The 18,674-nt window shown below is 45.4% G+C and overlaps 1 protein-coding gene across 3 annotated transcripts in view; it reads left to right on the top strand.

The window, feature by feature from the left end:
- polg (polymerase (DNA directed), gamma) overlaps positions 1–18,654 on the top strand; it is a 20,109-nt gene extending 1,455 nt beyond the window's left edge. Inside the window, exons 2-23 of one of the 3 annotated variants that reach the window (XM_083762498.1) lie at positions 333–918; positions 1,118–1,313; positions 2,479–2,646; positions 2,834–2,980; positions 4,009–4,088; positions 4,605–4,787; positions 6,114–6,256; positions 6,604–6,730; positions 6,954–7,178; positions 7,704–7,821; positions 10,443–10,514; positions 10,883–10,990; positions 11,545–11,705; positions 11,804–11,857; positions 12,899–13,016; positions 14,148–14,283; positions 14,637–14,883; positions 15,481–15,606; positions 15,774–15,942; positions 16,331–16,539; positions 17,832–17,992; positions 18,529–18,654. In XM_083762498.1, coding sequence (XP_083618624.1) covers positions 335–918; positions 1,118–1,313; positions 2,479–2,646; positions 2,834–2,980; positions 4,009–4,088; positions 4,605–4,787; positions 6,114–6,256; positions 6,604–6,730; positions 6,954–7,178; positions 7,704–7,821; positions 10,443–10,514; positions 10,883–10,990; positions 11,545–11,705; positions 11,804–11,857; positions 12,899–13,016; positions 14,148–14,283; positions 14,637–14,883; positions 15,481–15,606; positions 15,774–15,942; positions 16,331–16,539; positions 17,832–17,992; positions 18,529–18,593 — 3,597 coding nt within the window. In that variant the 5' untranslated portion in view covers positions 333–334 and the 3' untranslated portion in view covers positions 18,594–18,654. The remainder of the gene's footprint in view (positions 1–332; positions 919–1,117; positions 1,314–2,478; positions 2,647–2,833; positions 2,981–4,008; positions 4,089–4,604; positions 4,788–6,113; positions 6,257–6,603; positions 6,731–6,953; positions 7,179–7,703; positions 7,822–10,442; positions 10,515–10,882; positions 10,991–11,544; positions 11,706–11,803; positions 11,858–12,898; positions 13,017–14,147; positions 14,284–14,636; positions 14,884–15,480; positions 15,607–15,773; positions 15,943–16,330; positions 16,540–17,831; positions 17,993–18,528) is intronic. The other 2 variants (XM_083762500.1, XM_083762499.1) reach the window with 2 other exon arrangements.
- Positions 18,655–18,674: the final 20 nt, after the last annotated feature.

The raw sequence follows: 18,674 nt of genomic DNA on the forward strand, positions 1-18,674 counted from the left end.
CTTGAGCAAGACACTTAACCCCTAATTGCTCCTGATGTGCTGGTTGTTGCCTTGCATGGTTTCCACCGCCATCAGTGTATGAATGTGTGTGTGAATGGGTGAATATAATGCACAATCTATGTGAAGTGCCTTGGATAAAGGCGCTATATAAATGCACCATTTACCAATGGAGGGTATTGATTCACCGCAAATTGTGGCTATGATTTAGCTGACTATTCAATCTTCCGAATCTGTTGTTATTTTTGTGAATGCTATTCTGTTTTTATATATATATATATATACTGTATAGATCTCGTGCATGAAAATGATGAACTGTTGCTGCCCTGTTCCAGTGATGCTGCATGTGGCACGTTGTCCTCTGAGGAGAAGCGTTGCTTCCAGACCATGGACATGGCTCCCCTCCTCCCTCTACTCCACCCAGGCCGACTCTTCCCGGCAGGGCCACCACGGCTCGCCAAAGGAGACCCGCCTGAACCCCCTTAACATCCAGATGCTGTCGAGGAACCTCCAGGAGCAGATATTTCGGGGACTGGAGCCTGAGTATGGCGAGGAGGGGGTGGAGAGAAGTGTCAGACACCTGCAGGAGCACCGTCTGTGGGGGAAGGAGCCCTCGCTTCTGCCAGACGTGGAGCTTAAACTGCCCCACATGTACGGCGAAGACATCGACGGCCACTTCCGCGTCCTGGCCGAGAAGCAGAGCCTCCCCTACCTGGAAGCCGCCAGCCAACTGCTAGAGACGCCACCGCCGCCGATGCCCGAGCAGTGGGCGCAGGAGGTGGGCTGGACGCGCTACGGGCCGGACGGAGAGAGGCACCGCGTGGATTTCCCAGAAGAGACGGCTGTGATATTTGATGTGGAAGTGTGCATGACGGAGGGACAGTGTCCCACCCTGGCTGTCGCTTTGTCTCCTACTGCTTGGTGAGTGAGTTGGTTATACCGAATTAAAGGACTTTTCTGTTTGGATGTATGGGCTGTCAAGGCCAGAAAGTAGTTTTTTGCCACTCAGTCCGGGTATGATGATGATGTCACGCGCATACTCATACACTAAGTGCGATGCATAGCATGGATGCATGTGTTGTATGAAAAGAAACAACTGTGTTTATCTGGCACGCTCTAGGTACTCGTGGTGCAGTAAACGTCTCATTGAGGAGAGGTACTCGTGGTCTAGTCAGCTGTTTGTGGCTGACCTCATTCCCCTGGAGACGGCTGTGAACTCTGTCCGCCCGCCAGGCGGTCAGTGGAAGGAGAGGCTGATAGTGGGTCACAACGTCAGTTTTGACCGCTCCTACATTAAGGAGCAGTACATGCTAAAGGTGAAGGTTCACACAGTGTCAATGTAGAAACTAGGGATGTGGCAAAAGTAATTGTGATTAACAATATTATCGTGATAACCAAAATATGTTTCCATTTAGACCTGAGGACGATTCTACAATTGTCTTCTAAATCCTGACAGTTTTCTGAAAAACCTAATGTTTCTATGTCAGTGGTTCTCAAACACTTTCATGTCAATGACCCCCAAAAATATATGTAATTGGCCACCGACCCCATCTGAAAATATGTAGTTCCAGGGACCCCCAGGACTCCAGGAGCAAAGATTTGAGTTAAAAACGTCTGCTATTTCTGCTAGATCACAAAGGCTGTTCAGGTAGATCACATGACATGGCCCTAAAAACTTATTAAAAAAGGAAAAGAAAAATCTAAAGGCATCTGCCACTTGAATTATGGTGACTTTATTGATTGACAGACATCAAATGGGTCCTGTCAGCTCAAACCCACAATGAAATACTTTGTTTTCAAGAGTGTTGCATGTGCACAAACATTACATAAGTTATACAAAACAAAACAGTACCAATTACAAGTGTGTTTGTCTTATATCTATTCAAAAGGCCCTTCAGGTACATTTTTACACTATTCAAAGTCAAAGTAAAAAAAGCACCCCTGGTTTAAGTGTACTGAATATGCAGCTCAACAAAAGCTAATTCTGTGTATGAGGTATAGGACAATTTCACAATAAATTAAAATCTCCACTATGTGATTACCGGTATTATTATTTTGATCACGATAAACGATAACGATTATCATCCCATCCCTAGTTGAAACATACTTTTGTCTGCCACTCATTGTGCTCTACCTTTTCTTCCCTTGCAAACTTATTTTGTTTACGTAGTAGCTGCATGATTCACAAGCCCAGCTTGGAATGCATCAATGTATTATTTTAGACCATCTGTAGAGTATGTTGGGAAGGGTTCCCTACTGTTCCCTACTTACGTAGGGAAACTCAAACTACGTAAGTATTGTGTACAAACACCCCAACAATATAACTACATCTGCAGTGGTTGGAAGTGCTCTCCCTCCTTCTCCATGTGAAAGAGTGGTCGAAATCTGGTCTCCCCCGCGTGGGAGAAAAGGATCTGAAAGTCAATGGCTTGTAGCTTTAGAGAAAATAGGCTATTCAATTTATTTGTGTGTTGCCTGCAGGGTTCTAAGGCACGTTTCCTAGACACCATGAGTCTTCACATGGCCATCTCCGGCCTGACCGGCTTCCAGCGCACGCTGTGGATGGCCAACAGGCTGGGCAAGAGGAGGGGCCTCCAGGAAGTCAAGCAGCACATGAAGAAAGTGGGACAGAGGAGGGAGGGGCCAGCGGTTTGTGTCATTTTTCTTCTCAGTAAAATCACTAATAGCGTTTCCGTTAACCTGTTTATGGCTGGAAATGTTAAGATGTTGAACAAAGGTGTGTGTGTGTGTGTGTGTGTGTGTGTGTGTGTGTGTGTGTGTGTGTGTGTGTGTGTGTGTGTGTGTGTGTGTGTGTGTGTGTGTGTACTATATATAGATTAGCTCCTGGGATTGGGTGGATATTAGTAGCATCAACAACCTTGCAGATGTCCATGCGCTGTATGTGGGCGGGGAGCCACTGAAGAAGGAGGCCAGAGAGATCTTTGTGAAGGGAAGCATGGCGGATGTCAGGAACAATTTCCAGGTGAGAGGTTTTTGATCAAACTTCTCTCTGTCAGCATCCAACTGGCAATGCCCTGACAACCTTCACTTGGGCTCTATGCACACAAGCCATTTTGGAATGAACTTGGGCCAATTCCCTACTTCCTTCACAGGTGTTACCGATGATACTAATGAAGGCTCTGTTCCATTCTGGTCAAACAGAGTCAGGGTGCATGTTTGCTCACTGGAAACACTCTGCTACACCAGTGGGTTCCAAATGGCCCTCTATGGGTGTGTAACTCTGACAAATGGAACCAAATGGACCCTTACGGTTACGGGTTAATTTGGTTCCATTTGTACACTCTCAGAGTTATGGGGGCCCTTGAAATGAAAAACCACTGTACACTAAATGGAACAGAGCCTTATTTAGTATCATTGGTAACACCGAAGTAGGAATGCGGCCCTGAAGTAGGAAGAGTTATTTTGTGTGCATAATAGAGCCCATTATCTCTACACCAGGGGTATTCAACTAGATTAGGCCGGGGGCCACAACTGTAGAATGATTGTATGTAGAGGGCTGCACTTTGCGTGCACGCAGAACATTTGTGGGTTCTCAAGATGCATTTTGTGCTCAAACACGAAGACTTATGTATACAGTATAATACATTTGTGCACAGTAATGAGCATAATAATATACAGGTATATGCTACCTTAGAATAGATATACCTATTTGACAGTTCATAAACATAATTGCCTTGACATTAACAAGCATTAACGATTAACAGCTGCAAACACACACACACACACACACACACCCTCTGCAGTGCTCTAATCTAAAGTGACTGGAGTCTGTCTCATTTATCTCCAAAAGCTCTTGAATATGATTAAGGATTACTGTCATGGTAATCTGTTACTTAACAGGATTACGGTTATAGTAATCTCACCCTTCATATCGCACACACCACAGCCTACCTGTAACTTTCATTAGCCCTTTTTTTTTTTTTCAACTGGCGGGCCGCCAGTTGAATACCCTAGTCCTCCCATTAATCACATCTTTTCTGCCCTCCACAGGAGCTTATGCAGTATTGCGCCATGGATGTTCAGGCCACTCACCAAGTCTTTTCAGAACAGCTGCCTCTCTTCATGGAGAGGTCAGTGGACCCCTGACTTAATCAATGCACATACAATCCCTCAGTGTTAATTTCACTTTGAAAGGGTACAAATGTAACCAACTCAGAGTTACAAATGGATAAATTACCACTGAAGAATTCCGGGAAGATTTTATATAAATATAGAATGTTTGACTCGTATAGATATGAAGCATCAACTGACGGCGAGAAAACACTAATGTTACCGCTGCCGGTTTTTCGATTTATGTGGATTACAGACGTACAGACACACACACGTACAGAGACATTTTTGGATGGATCTTCGCCAGAAACAGACTGTATCAAATATTAGTGACTGACTATCGTAAACGATACAGTACATGGCTAGCTCCCTGACTATATCGCTCACAATTTGTTTATTTTTGGACCACAATTCTTGGCGGACCAGGGCGATGAGTGAGCGACGTCTGGACTTCGGTACTCTATTGCTGCTATTGCTGAGCAATGATGAGCATGCATCAAGTGTAAACCCCGCCCTCCCTCCCTCCCTCCTATCAGGTGTCCTCATCCGGTGACTTTGGCGGGAATGCTGGAGATGGGCATCAGCTACCTGCCTGTCAATCAGAGCTGGGGGCGGTACCTGGAGGATTCTCAGGACACATATGAAGAGCTCCAGAGAGAGATGAAGAAGTCTCTGATGATCCTGGCCGACGACGCCTGCCAAATGCTGCAGGACAACAGGTGACAAATGGCTGCTACGTTGTCACTGCAGTGTCACCATATATCTAGAGCCCGGACCAGCCCCAATCAAACAAATTGATTGGGGGCGGTGGTGTGTGTGTGTGTGTGTGTGTGGGGGGGGGGGGGGGTTTGATTTTTCTTTCAATTTCTTTGAAAACAAACACTTAAGCCCTATAACAAGAATACGGCTCTCGATTATTCAATTAATCAACAGTAGTCGAAGGAATAATCAATATAAAATAATTGGTATTTGCAGCCTATATTGTACCTGCAGTGTGACTGCATCATAACTGCATTATCACTGCTGCTTTCTGGAGGTAACTGGCAGAAAGCAGTCGAAGGGTGTCTAGCTGTTACTGAAGTAAAGGTATTTACTTAGTTATATCGTCACTGTCAGGCATAAACCTTTTATGTTTTGTTTTCATAAATTGAATGAATGTGCTGTATTATACATTGTCTTATCAGAGAGTCGCAGTAACTCCCTGCTCGGCACAATTAAACACTATCATTAAACATTAAGAGTAGGGGGATAGATATACTAGATATACAATAAGAACCCCCCCCATGGGGAACCGAGATAGCAGAGCCAACCGGTGGTGCTGGGGGGGCGGTGGGCGCAAACATCACATAACAACCAGTAACCATTAAGCAGAAGGAAAGCAGGAAGGCGGCGGTGGCTCAGGGGTAGAGTGGCTGGATGGTAACCGCAAGGTTGCCAGTTCGAACGTGGTCTCCCCCAGATTTAGTGTCGAAGTGTCCTTGAGCAAGACACTGAACCCCTAATTGCTCCTGATGTGCAGGTTGATACCATGCATGGTTTGCACTGCCATCAGTGTATGAATGTGTGTGTGATTGGGTGAATGTAATGCACGCATGGAGTCTAGGTGAGCTTAATTGGTCAGCTGACTGCCACATCAGTGTATGACGTCATTGACGTGTGGGTCTTGCAAACACTGAATACAATCACAGTTATGCAGCATATTAACTCCTCGAGTATATGTATGCACCCTTGAGCATAGCATGAAGCCGCATATCTGACTGAACTAACTCTGCAAGCTACGTATGATTTGTGGGTCTATTTTCACTATTTTAGAAGATTGTTTAAATGTTTTCCTGGCTATAATGACATGCCCCAAAACAGGTTCAATGTGGTTAAGTCTGTCTGTGGCTTTTATAAATATTCAACTAATGAAATGTACGGTATTAAAGAGCTTAAATCAATTTCATGAAATATAATGGTTTTGGATGTTTGAGGTTTGGGGTGTGTGCCGAGGTAAAGGTATAGTAAATATTTTAAGTTAACAAGATTCATTGTATTGATGTAAGGTACAAGGAAGACCCCTGGCTTTGGGATCTTGAATGGGACGTACAGGACTTCAAGCAGAAGAAATTGACACTCACCAAGAAGCAACGCGCCCAAAAAGAGGCTGAGTCGCCAGCCTGCACGCCTCTTCCAGAATACGAGGAAGGTACGAGTTCAGAACTCCCTAGGGACTTTTGAATAAAGTTTCATTTAGTTTTAGTCATACTTTAAATTATTACAGTTTTTAATAATCTGAAATGTTTTAGTTTTAGTCTAGTTTTAGTCATCTAAAATAAAGATAAGATTTTACACCAAAAATTTATTTTGGTGTAGTAATGCCTGATTTTACACTTGGTTGCATGCTGAAAATGTAGTCTTAGTTTTAGTCATCATAGCCTGGTTTTTATTTAGTTTTTGCCAGTTAAAAATCAAAAAGGTAGTCGATAAACATTTTTAAATAAACATATCCATAAGAAAGCAGGTATTTCTGTATGTTTCCTGTACCATACTAAGAAGACCCAGGTCCACCTTCTGAAGAGGAGATGGCAGGTCCCTGTCCTCACAGAGCAGCTCTGGAGAGGCTGAAGGACACTGTGAAGCATCTGCCCAAGAGAAGGCAACACCTGCCTGCTCATCCAGGGTATTGTATGAGCAAATTCTGATTGGCCGGAATGAGATGATGCATGGACATGTACGATGATAAGAGCCCCTCACTGCACACGGATGTGATTTTTGATGTTGCAAGTTTTCAAAATGTATCAAAATGTTTCATTTTGCTCAGCATCACCCCCAACTGTACCTCATATGCACTTTCTGTCCAACTCCGCCCTCACCCCCCTCCTTTTACATGGCTCTGCCATTAGGTGGTATCGTAAGCTGTGTGAGAGGATGTCTGCGGACGACAGCTGGTCACCTGGAGCCAGCTTGATCAGTCTGCAGATGAGACTAACCCCTAAGCTGATGGGTCTCACATGGGACGGCTTCCCCCTGTATTACTCAGAGAGGCACGGCTGGGGCTACCTGGTACCGGGACGAAGGGACAACCTGGACCCCCCGAGCCACAACCCAGGGCCTGTATGTCCGCACAGGTACAGCTCACGACACTGACCCTGGATAGCTATACATTGAGAAGACTGGATCATCACCTAGATCTGGATCTAGATCATATATGGAGCCGGCCAAAAACTCTACAGCTGACCCTTAGATCTTCATATATAGAGCTGACCTGTTCTGATATTACAGATGTTGATCCTTCCCCCTCACCCGTCCTTCCTCTTCGATGTCTCCCTTTTGACTGATACCTGTCCATTCAAACTCAAACTCTAGACGGGCCCGCCCCAAAGTTATTAGTGCAGCCGCACTCGGCAGCCGGCAAAAACTAGAGTTCACAACAGGCCCGAAAATGAAGGCCTGGCCCTACCTGGGCCATAACTGGGCTGGCCTGAGGCCCCACCTGGCCTTACTAATTAGCACTAATTTTCGCCCTACCCGGCAAAATATAGATAGAGCTTTAACCTTTTAACAGAAAACTAAAATAAATGAACAGAAGTTTACCGTGTATGCTGATGATGCTCTATGACTATGTAAACATGAAACACCACCGTGTCCCACAGAGCAATTGAGAGCCTGTACAGAGAGTACTGTGATGAGAGAGGCAAAGAGAAGCCTGTGGTCCTGGACAGCGACCACACAGAGGAGCTCAATCTGAAGGACAGCGCAGTGTGGCAGAAGGTACAGTTTGATTCATTGATTAGTAAAACTTGTTTTTGTTGCAGCAGCACAGATAACATAATATTCAAACAACAAACACAGCAAGAACAGCAAACAAAAGGGTAGAATAAAGAGTGCAAGAAATAATTACGTGTGCATGTTTTCTCTGTAGTAGCAAAGTTAGGCAAACATTTTGTGAACAGGTTATGTTCCATATATACAACAACATTTTAGTTTAAAAAGGTACAATTAGAGGCTATGTTCCATATATATATATATACTAGAATTTCGCGGCCGCTCATCCCAGAGTTACGTTGCCGCGCACTATGGGAAGAAGGAAATTGCGGGAGTTGACTCCACATGTAGTAACGGATGGGTTATTAGTTATTATTATTATTATGGTTATAGTTCTTCTATTTATAGTGACTCATAGGAATAGGCTAAGTGACAACCAGGAATAGTCTGGTGACCACCGGAGAGACGGGTGGCAGCCGGAAATTAGACGGCACCCGGGAGCAGTATGGGTTAGCGCCCCAGTCTGTGTCTTCCGTGGGGAAGAAGCCCAACAAACCCACGGTGAGGCCTTTAGGAGGGCCATGCAAGCCTCAAGCGGATCCGGCGGCACCACCAAGGGCAAGGTGGAGCCTGCGGAACCGTTGCGGCTTGAGAATCCACCATTCCTGAATAAAGTGCCTGGTGCTGGGAGTCTGGTGCAACGCACAGGGCCTGACCTGGTGAGAGCAGGAGTGGACCTGGTGAGACGTATGAGGGGCCCGGACAGGTGTCAACCCACAGAGCCTAGTCCTTCCATGTGCCAGAATGGTACCTCCCAGTCCCGGCAGAGTAGTTCAGGAGGAATGGATTGTGTGGCCCTGGTTTTTCCCTAATGGGACTTATCGAGGGTAGCTACTGGGACGTAAGTCGGGACTTGATCACTCCCGGCTGGGTCACCTGAGTGAGGGGTATGATGTTGCGAGACCCGAAACCCCGATGACCTTGGGATACATCACTGAGGATACGTCCCAGGTGCATCCATTTATGTATGTATTTTGTTATAGTTCTTCTATTTATAGTGACTCATAGGAATAGACTAAGTGACAACCAGGAATAGTCTGGTGACCACCGGAGAGACGGGTGGCAGCCGGAAATTAGACGGCACCCGGGAGCAGTATGGGATAGTAGTTTTATTTGGTGGGTATATGAGCTGGTTGTTTATTGGTAGCCTATATTAGCCCAATATTGGCGTTATGCATTTCACTTGAATAATGTTGTGTGCGCACGTGCGGAGAAAGACAGTTATTTAATGAAACTCAAGATTATAACGTCCTGTCTCACTGCCGCGGCGCCGCCGTGCGTGTATAGCCTGTGTGTGTGTGTGGGGCGTGGCGAGAGAGAGAGAGAGAGGCGTGGCGAGAGAGAGAGAGATCGTGGCTTCCAGGCGTGTGTGTGTGTGTGTGCAAGCCAGGCGTGCGTGTGTGTGCAGGCGTGTGTACTCGGCAGGCGAAAATAGCCAAAGCGTTCCGTGTAATCGTAATATGTAGGCACAAACAAACTACAGACAAAGTACAATGTTGATGGAACTAAGAGATTTGCTGAGAGAGCGATATTTTAAATACAGAGATTTAGAAGGAATAAGCAAAATCGTGAGGCTACAATTCCTCTCCCCTTCCTCGTTTCTCTTCTCCTGTGGGAGATCAGAATCAGATTGTGAGAGCTAGTGTGGGCCTATTAGAAGACAGGGCAGTGTTGCCAGGTTTGCGAATTGTAAGCAAGTCGTAGTGTGTGTTGAATGGCATTTGAATGGCATTTGTGGGCTTGTGAATGAATTTTGTGCTCACTTGCATAGACCTGGCGAATTTAGCGTGGTGAAAGGGCAACAGTGTTCCGGGGGTGTGGGTGCTTCGGGCGATAATGTTTGTAGTAAACAAATGCATTGCCGCCGTGAGTGTGGACGGGAGGCATCTTTGGTGGCACTGCAATGAAAATTTTTTGGCGGGTGGTGTCGAGTGTTGGCGTTGGGCGCGATAGGAGGAGATAGGTCCCGGACACTGCGAAGGTAAGTGTGTGACGTCACTGCCGTGTGAGTGTGTGTGGGTGTAGTGTGTAAGATGGTGTTGTGGGTGTTGCAATAGCGACGTAGCTGTTGTGGCTTTGGGTTTCTTGCCATGTGTTGGGTACAAGTTCTCTAATATATTATATATATATATATATATATATATATATATATATATATATATACAACAATATACAATATATTATTAATATATAATTTAGTTTAGAAAGGTGGAATTTGGGCATAATAGTGCGAGGGGAGGGGGTTTCTTAACTTAGCTTGTTCATGTATTTAGAGAGATGGGGAGACATGTAGGAGAGAGAGACTGGGAGAGACATGCAGCAAAGGTCGTTATGCACATACTGTACATACATGCGTCGCGCTGTGAGGCCAGGGCCTATATGTGGCATGCGCCTGGACCGCTAGGCCAGCGGGGGCCCACTGTTTGATTCATTGATTGAATATTTGACATGTAAAACCTCTAAAGCCACTAAGACTAAGCATTCATTGACCTGCACTGGGAAGTGAAACATTCATGTTGTGAATGCATGTGAGAAAAAGCATTATAATTTCATACATTTATCTTTAGGCGGAGGAGTTGGGCCGCCTGGAGAGCATGGCGGAGGAGGACGGATCTAGAGTGATGAAAACAAACAAAGCGGTGAGAAAGACTTATCTTTTACATAGCTAATAATATTATTACTTAAAGGAGGGGTGCGTATTAGCCTCGACTGTAAGGTTGTCGACTAGCCTCAGCGACCTTACAAGCGTATGCAAAGGCTAAACTTATGTAATTTAGATAGCATTTTACGTAGACATAGCATTATACAAGTGTATAATTATAGCTTCACTGTACAGATATTCTACTGTTATTATGTTAGGTTCTTAGCTTGATTCTTGATTGATTCTCGATGACTATTTCTGTGTAGTTGATGTAGGCTTACTGTGTTGTTTTTCCATTTTTACCAGCTGCTGTGTGAAGCACAGCGGAGCTGGTTTATATTATTATTATTTTGTATTCTTCATCAGCAGAAGTCCCCAGATCTGGAGGAGGAGAAATGCTCTTATCACCATGGAAACGGCCCTCACAATGACGTTGATATTCCTGGCTGCTGGTTTTTCAAACTTCCTCATAAGGTGCGTGTATTTTTGAGGGGCTATATACAGGTTTAATGTTTGTGTTTATGTTTGTTTTAAAAACGCCATTGACAATGAAGATATGTTCATTCAGAGTTAACGCTCATCATTTTGCAGTGTAAATGTGGCCTCACCTTGAGGTCAGACTAATCCACAATCCTTGAATGCCTCAGAGTCAAAGGTGCAAAAAGGAAGTTGTCGTCGTTCACAAAAAGGCATTTTCAAATATCTTTTGAATATATTTCAGAATTTCCATTTCTGCTAAGCAGCAACCTTAGATAGGCTTCGACAGTTCGACTAATTGGATTCACATATTTACGTGACTGCAAATGACAAAACGGAAGTGGGGGCTTGTTTACTTGTACTCCACTATAATTATTTGAAAACTTTAGTTACTAGTTACTTTGCAGACGATTGATTATTATTACAGAACACACATTAACCCCTTCAGCCCTATATACATTTCAGCCATTTGAAACGTTGCATCGTAACTCATTGTGAGCTTGTAGATCTGCTATTTTCGAGTTATTTGAGTACTTTTTCCACCGTTGCAGGACGGTAATGACAACAACGTGGGCAGTCCTTTCTCCAAAGACTTCCTGGGGAAGATGGAGGACGGCACGATGAGAGCAGGGAGGGGCGAAACCAACTCCACACGCGCACTGGAGATCAACAAAATGATCTCCTTCTGGAGGAACGCCCATAAACGCATCAGGTAGCCACCACATTTCAACAATGTTACTGATTATCATCATAGTTGTGTTATATTCCTGGTTGAACTGAATTAATTCTTGTCTGTTTGTTTTCTGTCAGCTCTCAGAAGGTGGTGTGGCTGAGAAAGGGAGAGCTTCCTCGCACCGTCAGCAGGTCTGGACATAAAATCAGCTCATACTTTTTCTGAATACATACACAGCTGCACCTGCTGCTTTGGGGGGTGGGGGCCTTAACCATAGACTGTAAAAAGTATGGACAAAGCGTTCCCCGGGTCTAACATGGATGTAAAATGAAGCCTGTAATTCCTTGCACTGTAAGTCGCCATATTTCTAGATCCGTTTGGGCCCAGCTGGCCATTGGCTGGCTCCGTTTGGGCCCAGCTGGCCATTGGCTGGCCCAGACAACGAGGCCCCTTATTCTTTGTTGGTTTTTATTTTGACTGAACGGGGGGTGGCTCCCGTTCATAGACTGTAACGGTAGCCACGCCCCTCAGAACATACGTGACTTTATGGTAATTCTTTTAAATAAATGGGACCATCATTTTCCAAAAAGAATATTATGACATGGGAAATGAGACGTTAAACTAGTGACTGGAAGCAGAAAGTATTCATGACCATGTTTATTAAGGTAATACAGTCTAGGTGAAGTTGGGCCCAAATACATGGGCCTCTATGGAGCTATGGGTTTTTTTGGGCCCAATGACAGCGCCACAACAGGCCATTATATGAACTTTCAGGAAGTCCCGATTTCCTTAGTGGCTTCACGAAATATCTGTCTGACTCCCCCCCTGGCCTTAACTCATGAACCAATGGTCGCAGTTGATAAATCCTTTTCTCTGTGAAAGGAGAGCCCTTACTCCACCTCCCACATGTGCTTTTGTTTACATTGTGGACACATCGCAGGTGTCAAAAAGGTAAACGCACTGAAAACACTGGCACTGGCGGATTAATTAAGTTATTAATTAATTATACCTGGCACTCAAAGAGTTTTAAATGTAGGAAAGTCATAGTGGTAGAGAGAAAGGAAATGGCAGATGCAGCAGGGGGTCAGACTCGAACCCGGGTCAGCTGCACCCGCTCTGGAAACATGGATTATTTAAAAATAATTGTGATACTTCTCTTGTTGGCTAGATAAGTATCTACTACTAGGGTATCATTTTACAACCGTTTACACTTAACATTCCTGTCTTAATAGGCACGAAGAGTATGATGAGGACGGTCAGTATGGCGCCATATTACCCCAGGTGATCACTGCGGGAACGGTGACCCGTAGAGCTGTGGAGCCAACATGGCTGACTGCCAGTAACGCACGGGTAGGAGGCCAGAGCAACGCACGCACACACACACACACACACACACGCACACGCACACGCACACTCACACTCACACTCACACTCACACTCACACTCTCTCACACAGTGTTCAATACAGGGGGGCAGTCAGCCAGATATTTCGTGAAGCCTCATTTGAAATCGGTAGTTCATATAATGGCCTGTTGTGGCGCTGGACCGGACCCAAAAAGCCCCATAGCTCCATAGAGGCCCATGTATTTTGGCCCAACTTCACCAGACTGTATTACCTTAATAAACATGGTCATGAATACTTTCTTCTTCCAGTCACTAGTTTAAAGTCTCATTTCTAATGTCATAATATTCTTTTTGGAAAATTATGGTCCCATTAATTAAAAAAATGACCATAAAGAAAAAAACCCATCGCGTATGTTCTGAGGGGCGTGGCTACCATTACAGTCTATGATCGGGATTCCCCTCCCACTCGAGTCAAAATAAAAACCAACGGAGAAGAAGGGGGGAAGTCCCGCCTCGTTGTCTGGGCAGCCAATGACCAGCTGGTATACAAAACGGAGCCAGCCAATGGCCAGCTGGTACCAAAGATGGCGACTTACATCAGGAATTAGCATATTATTACAGGCTTCATTTTACGTTCATGTTAGACCCGGGGAACGCTTTGTCCATATTTTTTACAGTCTATGGTTCAATAGCACTGATTTATGCCACAAAAACAATTCTCAAAACCTCAAAAATGGAGTTAGCTGTTTTCTTCGTGGTTTTCTGGACCCACTGGAAACTCTCCAATTCATTTTTCCCATAGAGATTTACCTATTCTAAGCCTAGAATCAAGCCATCCAGTATCCTGGTGAATCATGACCATGGAACCTTTAATTATGTGAATAGAAATGATTGAATATTTAGTTATATGATACACTACATTTAATAAATACCCTTTGTTTAGCGTTTTTCATTTTCATTTATTCATAGAATCAAAGGTCATGACTCACCAGGATCCTGGGTGGCTTGATTCTAAGCTTAAAATAATTTAATTTTTTGTAAATCTGCATGGGGAAAAATGAATGGCCGATTTTTCAGTGGATCTAGCAAACCACGGCCACTGCTCTGCTCAATAAAGTGTTGTTTGTTTCCACGCAGCGGGACAGAGTGGGCAGTGAGCTCAAGGCCATGGTCCAGGTGCCTCCAGGCTACCACCTGGTGGGAGCAGATGTTGACTCGCAGGAGCTGTGGATTGCAGCTGTGCTCGGAGAAGCCCACTTTGCTGGCATGCACGGTGAGAGACGCCTGTATACTCTTCTACAAATCTCAAATCCCGTTTAAAAAAAAAAAATCAACAATACGTATCACGATACATGCTTCTATTTAACACCATGAGCGCACAGGACAGAGTTTTTGCTACATCAAGCTACTTCAGCCACATCCGGTCCATGGCTAAATGTGCTCCGCTGCTATAAATCACAGGGAGCTATGATCTAATGGATTAAATAACCCCGGGCATTCGGGGTGTTAATTGCCACCAGTTTATATCGATATAGATAAGACATTGTTACATGCCTAGTCTCGACCTGAAAAGTTTGGGAACCACTACTGCAGTACTGTATGTATATCTCCATGCGGTGTCTCAAGGTTGCACAGCCTTCGGCTGGATGACGCTGCAGGGAAAGAAGAGCCAGGGCACCGACCTGCACAGCCGCACCGCCGACACCGTGGGCATCAGCCGCGAGCACGCCAAGATATTCAACTACGGACGCATCTACGGCGCCGGACAGCCCTTCGCAGAGAGGCTGCTGATGCAGTTCAACCACCGCCTCAGCCAGCCAGAGGCCGCCGCCAAGGCCAAGCAGATGTACGCACTGACCAAGGGCATACGCAGGTACACCAATCCATCGTCATTGGTCTACACATAGACTACGCCCTCCATATTCATATGGTCAATGCCTGTGTGAAAAGTGGGAGCGATTGGTGCAGGCAATGAGGAGATAATGCTTTAATGCTTTGTTTCTGACACACACACACAAACTCACACACACAGACATTGTTAGAATTATAGTATGATGAAAACATAAGAGACACACAACATGGGAAAAAGGATAAATGCTATTAAAACAAATGCATTGACTCATCACTCCGATAAACGGCAGCGGCCAAAGCATTTCTCCTGGTAGTTGGGAACAGATTTGAGTCCTATTGGCGTAGTAGGACAACATGTATGTGTGTAATGATGTGAATGTATGACGTTTTAGATACTGTCTCCCAGAGGAAGTGGAATGACTGGTGAACAAGCTAGCATAACGTGTATGTGTGTAATGTGAATGTATGTTTTTAGATAGGAGGGAGAGTGGCTGGTGAACAAGCTGGTGTATGTAAGACGTCGTTTGACTGTTTTGTTTAGATACCGTCTCTCAGAGGAGGGAGAGTGGTTGGTGAACCAGCTGGTGTATGTAAGATGTCGTTTTACTGTTTTGTTTAGATACTGTCTCTCAGAGGAGGGAGAGTGGCTGGTGACCCAGCTGGGCGAGGAGGTCGAGATGGAGGAGGATGGAAGTGTCTCTCTGGAGGAGCTGCGTAGGATCTCCAGACTGGCCTATGCCCGGAGGTGGAAAAACTCTGCTTAACCACATAACCCTAAGCCCTACATACTGTATATACGTTGTTGTACAACAAATGGTGAAAATGTTACACCACGATGCTATTTTCACTATTTTAGAAGAGGGGGATTTATTTTATTCTTTTATTTAACAATTGCCGTAACTGTGGCCACAGCAATAAGGGGAGGAGGTGGAACATGGTGGAGAGGCGCCTGTGGGCTGGAGGAACAGAGTCCCACATGTTCAACAAACTGGAGAGCATCGCCCACTCTGCCCAGCCCGCCACTCCCGTCCTAGGCTGCAGGATCAGTAGAGCTCTGGAGCCCAAGGCTGTGGGGGACGAGGTGAGGCAGCTGGCTCAGCCTCAGCACACACACCAAAGGATTTATACTGTGCTATTTACTGTAGCATCTTCACCTCATGGAAAACTTTCTTTTTGGGAAAGTTTTGAAAATGTTTTGAAATAAATCAAAACTAAATGTAATGTAATGGACCCATAAAAATGTGTCTGTGGCTGACAAATGGGTCCCGACCTCACCAGAAGCAAAGATTTGAGTTAAAAACGTTTGCTCTGAAATAATATATATTGGTTGTCAAGGCCAGAAAGTTTTTTCCACACAGTAGGCGTTCCCGCATAACTTCCGGGTATGATAATGATGATGTCAGCCAAATGCATACCCTGAGTCTATTGGCTGGTTTGTTCATTGTTGATGCGTGTGCGTTTGTTGTCAGTTTATCACCAGCAGGGTGAACTGGGTGGTGCAGAGCTCTGCGGTGGACTACCTCCACCTCATGCTGGTGGCCATGAGGTGGCTGTTTGAGGAGCACGACATCGACGGGCGCTTCTGCATCAGCATTCACGACGAGGTGCGCTACCTGGTCTGCAGTGAGGACCGCTACCGAGCAGCACTGGCGCTCCAGATCACCAACCTGTTGACGCGGTCAGTGGTTCCCTAGCACTGAGTCTGGACCCATCTGTGGGTCACGGACCAATTTCTATGGGTCGCGACTCAAGTAAAATAATAATTAAGAAGTAGTGAAAATAGCCGATCGACAAGCTCACAACACGGTGTGAAGCGACACGTTGTGAGCTTGTAGATTGGCTATTTACTAGTTTGGGTCCCGGGCAAATGTCTAATATCTCTTTTGGGAAGCACTGGTTTACAGCACTGGTTCTCTATGTGGGATCCAGGGAACTCCAGGCCGGGGCCCTTGAGGACGTTCTAGTGAGGACATTCTAGTGGGGTCCAGGGACCCCCAGGGGCCCTTGAGGACGTTCTAGTGGGGTCCAGGGACCCCCAGGGGCCCTTGAGGACATTCTAGTGGGGTCCAGGGACCCCCAGGGGCCCTTGAGGACGTTCTAGTGGGGTCCAGGGACCCCCAGGGGCCCTTGAGGACGTTCTAGTGGGGTCCAGGGACCCCCAGGGGCCCTTGAGGACGTTCTAGTGGGGTCCAGGGACCCCCAGGGGCCCTTGAGGACGTTCTAGTGGGGTCCAGGGACCCCCAAGGCCGCTTGAGGACGTTCTAGTGGGGTCCAGGGACCCCCAGGGGCGCTTGAGGACGTTCTAGTGGGGTCCAGGGACCCCCAAGGGCGCTTGAGGACGTTCTAGTGGGGTCCAGGGACCCCCAAGGGCGCTTGAGGATGTTCCAGAGTCCCCAGCTAAATGATTGATAGAACTAAATTGACCCTTATGGGTCTGTAACTCAGGAGTGTACCGAGTTAAATGAACACTGAGGATGTTACCATGTAAGATTGGGTTCCAGAAATCACACTCATCTAAATGTGGGTCTGTGGCCTAAAGCATATCACACCGGGGGTCCTTGACATTATGAACACACTCATTTAAACTAGTTGGGTAGGTAGTGACCTGTCCTCTTTTATGGAAAGTCAGACAAATTTGTGACCAATCTCCTCCTTGGGCTAAAAATGGCTATAGCCGTCATCACATTTGGAAAAGTGTCTATGGCCATTTATAGCCCAAAGTGTTTTTCATGCAGTGTTTTTTTGGGTTGTAACAAATTGAGTTGTGATAGTAGACACACCTTTATGAACACATTTGTGAAGAAAGCTATTGGTAAGCAATGAGCATTTATTTAGCAGATTTGTCACATTCATGACAGATATGTTTGCCCATGCACTGGACACGAAGGACCCTAACTATCTTGTCCATGACAGATGTATGTTTGCCCATGCACTGGACATGAAGGACCCTAACTATCTTGTCCATGACAGATGTATGTTTGCCCATGCACTGGACATGAAGGACCTGCCTCAGTCAGTAGCGTTCTTCAGCGCTGTGGACATTGACCGTTGTCTCAGGAAAGAGGTGACCATGGACTGTTTGACGCCCTCCAACCCTATAGGTTTGGAGCGCAAATACAGCATTCCACAGGGTGAGTCGGCGAGTGAGTCAGATTATTTCAGTAATTCCGTAAATTAGAAAACAAATGTTTGAGAAGTATTGAAAATAGCCCATCTACAAGCTCACAACGCAGCGCGAAGCGACACGTTGATCTGCTATTTTCACTAATATATATACTGTATATTAATAATATATATAATATAATTTGAGTCCTCGCCCCGGGCAAACATCTCTTTCAGATGGCTTCTTGCCACCAGACAACGGGACAAAAACGTTGCCGATTTTGATTGTGACATTATGCAATTACAACGTCAAAGACATAAACACGCTTAAATTGAAATCGTCTCACAAAAGATTTACAATTTGCTTTTTACACGTGTGCAAAACATTAGGCCATTTTTAATAACGGAAACAATTACAATTACACACAATCACAACTTCATGTACAAACCTATGTAACATTCATGCATATAATTAATATAAGAATAACATTAGAACAGGAAGACAAACATAATGCATATGGAACAGTGTAATGATGTTGGGTAATGTCCGAACATCCTTCCACAGGTGAAGCCTTGGACATCTACCAGATCCTTGACATCACTAAAGGCTCTCTAGTAAAGGGAAGATAACAACGGGTGTGTGCAGATACAGTACGCACACGAGGCTCATGAGGAGGACATTTCCTAAAACGGATCCAAACTCCACGTCCA

Source organism: Protomyctophum parallelum (assembly GCF_964188405.1).
Source record: "Protomyctophum parallelum genome assembly, chromosome: 4".
Lineage (NCBI taxonomy): Eukaryota > Metazoa > Chordata > Actinopteri > Myctophiformes > Myctophidae > Protomyctophum > Protomyctophum parallelum.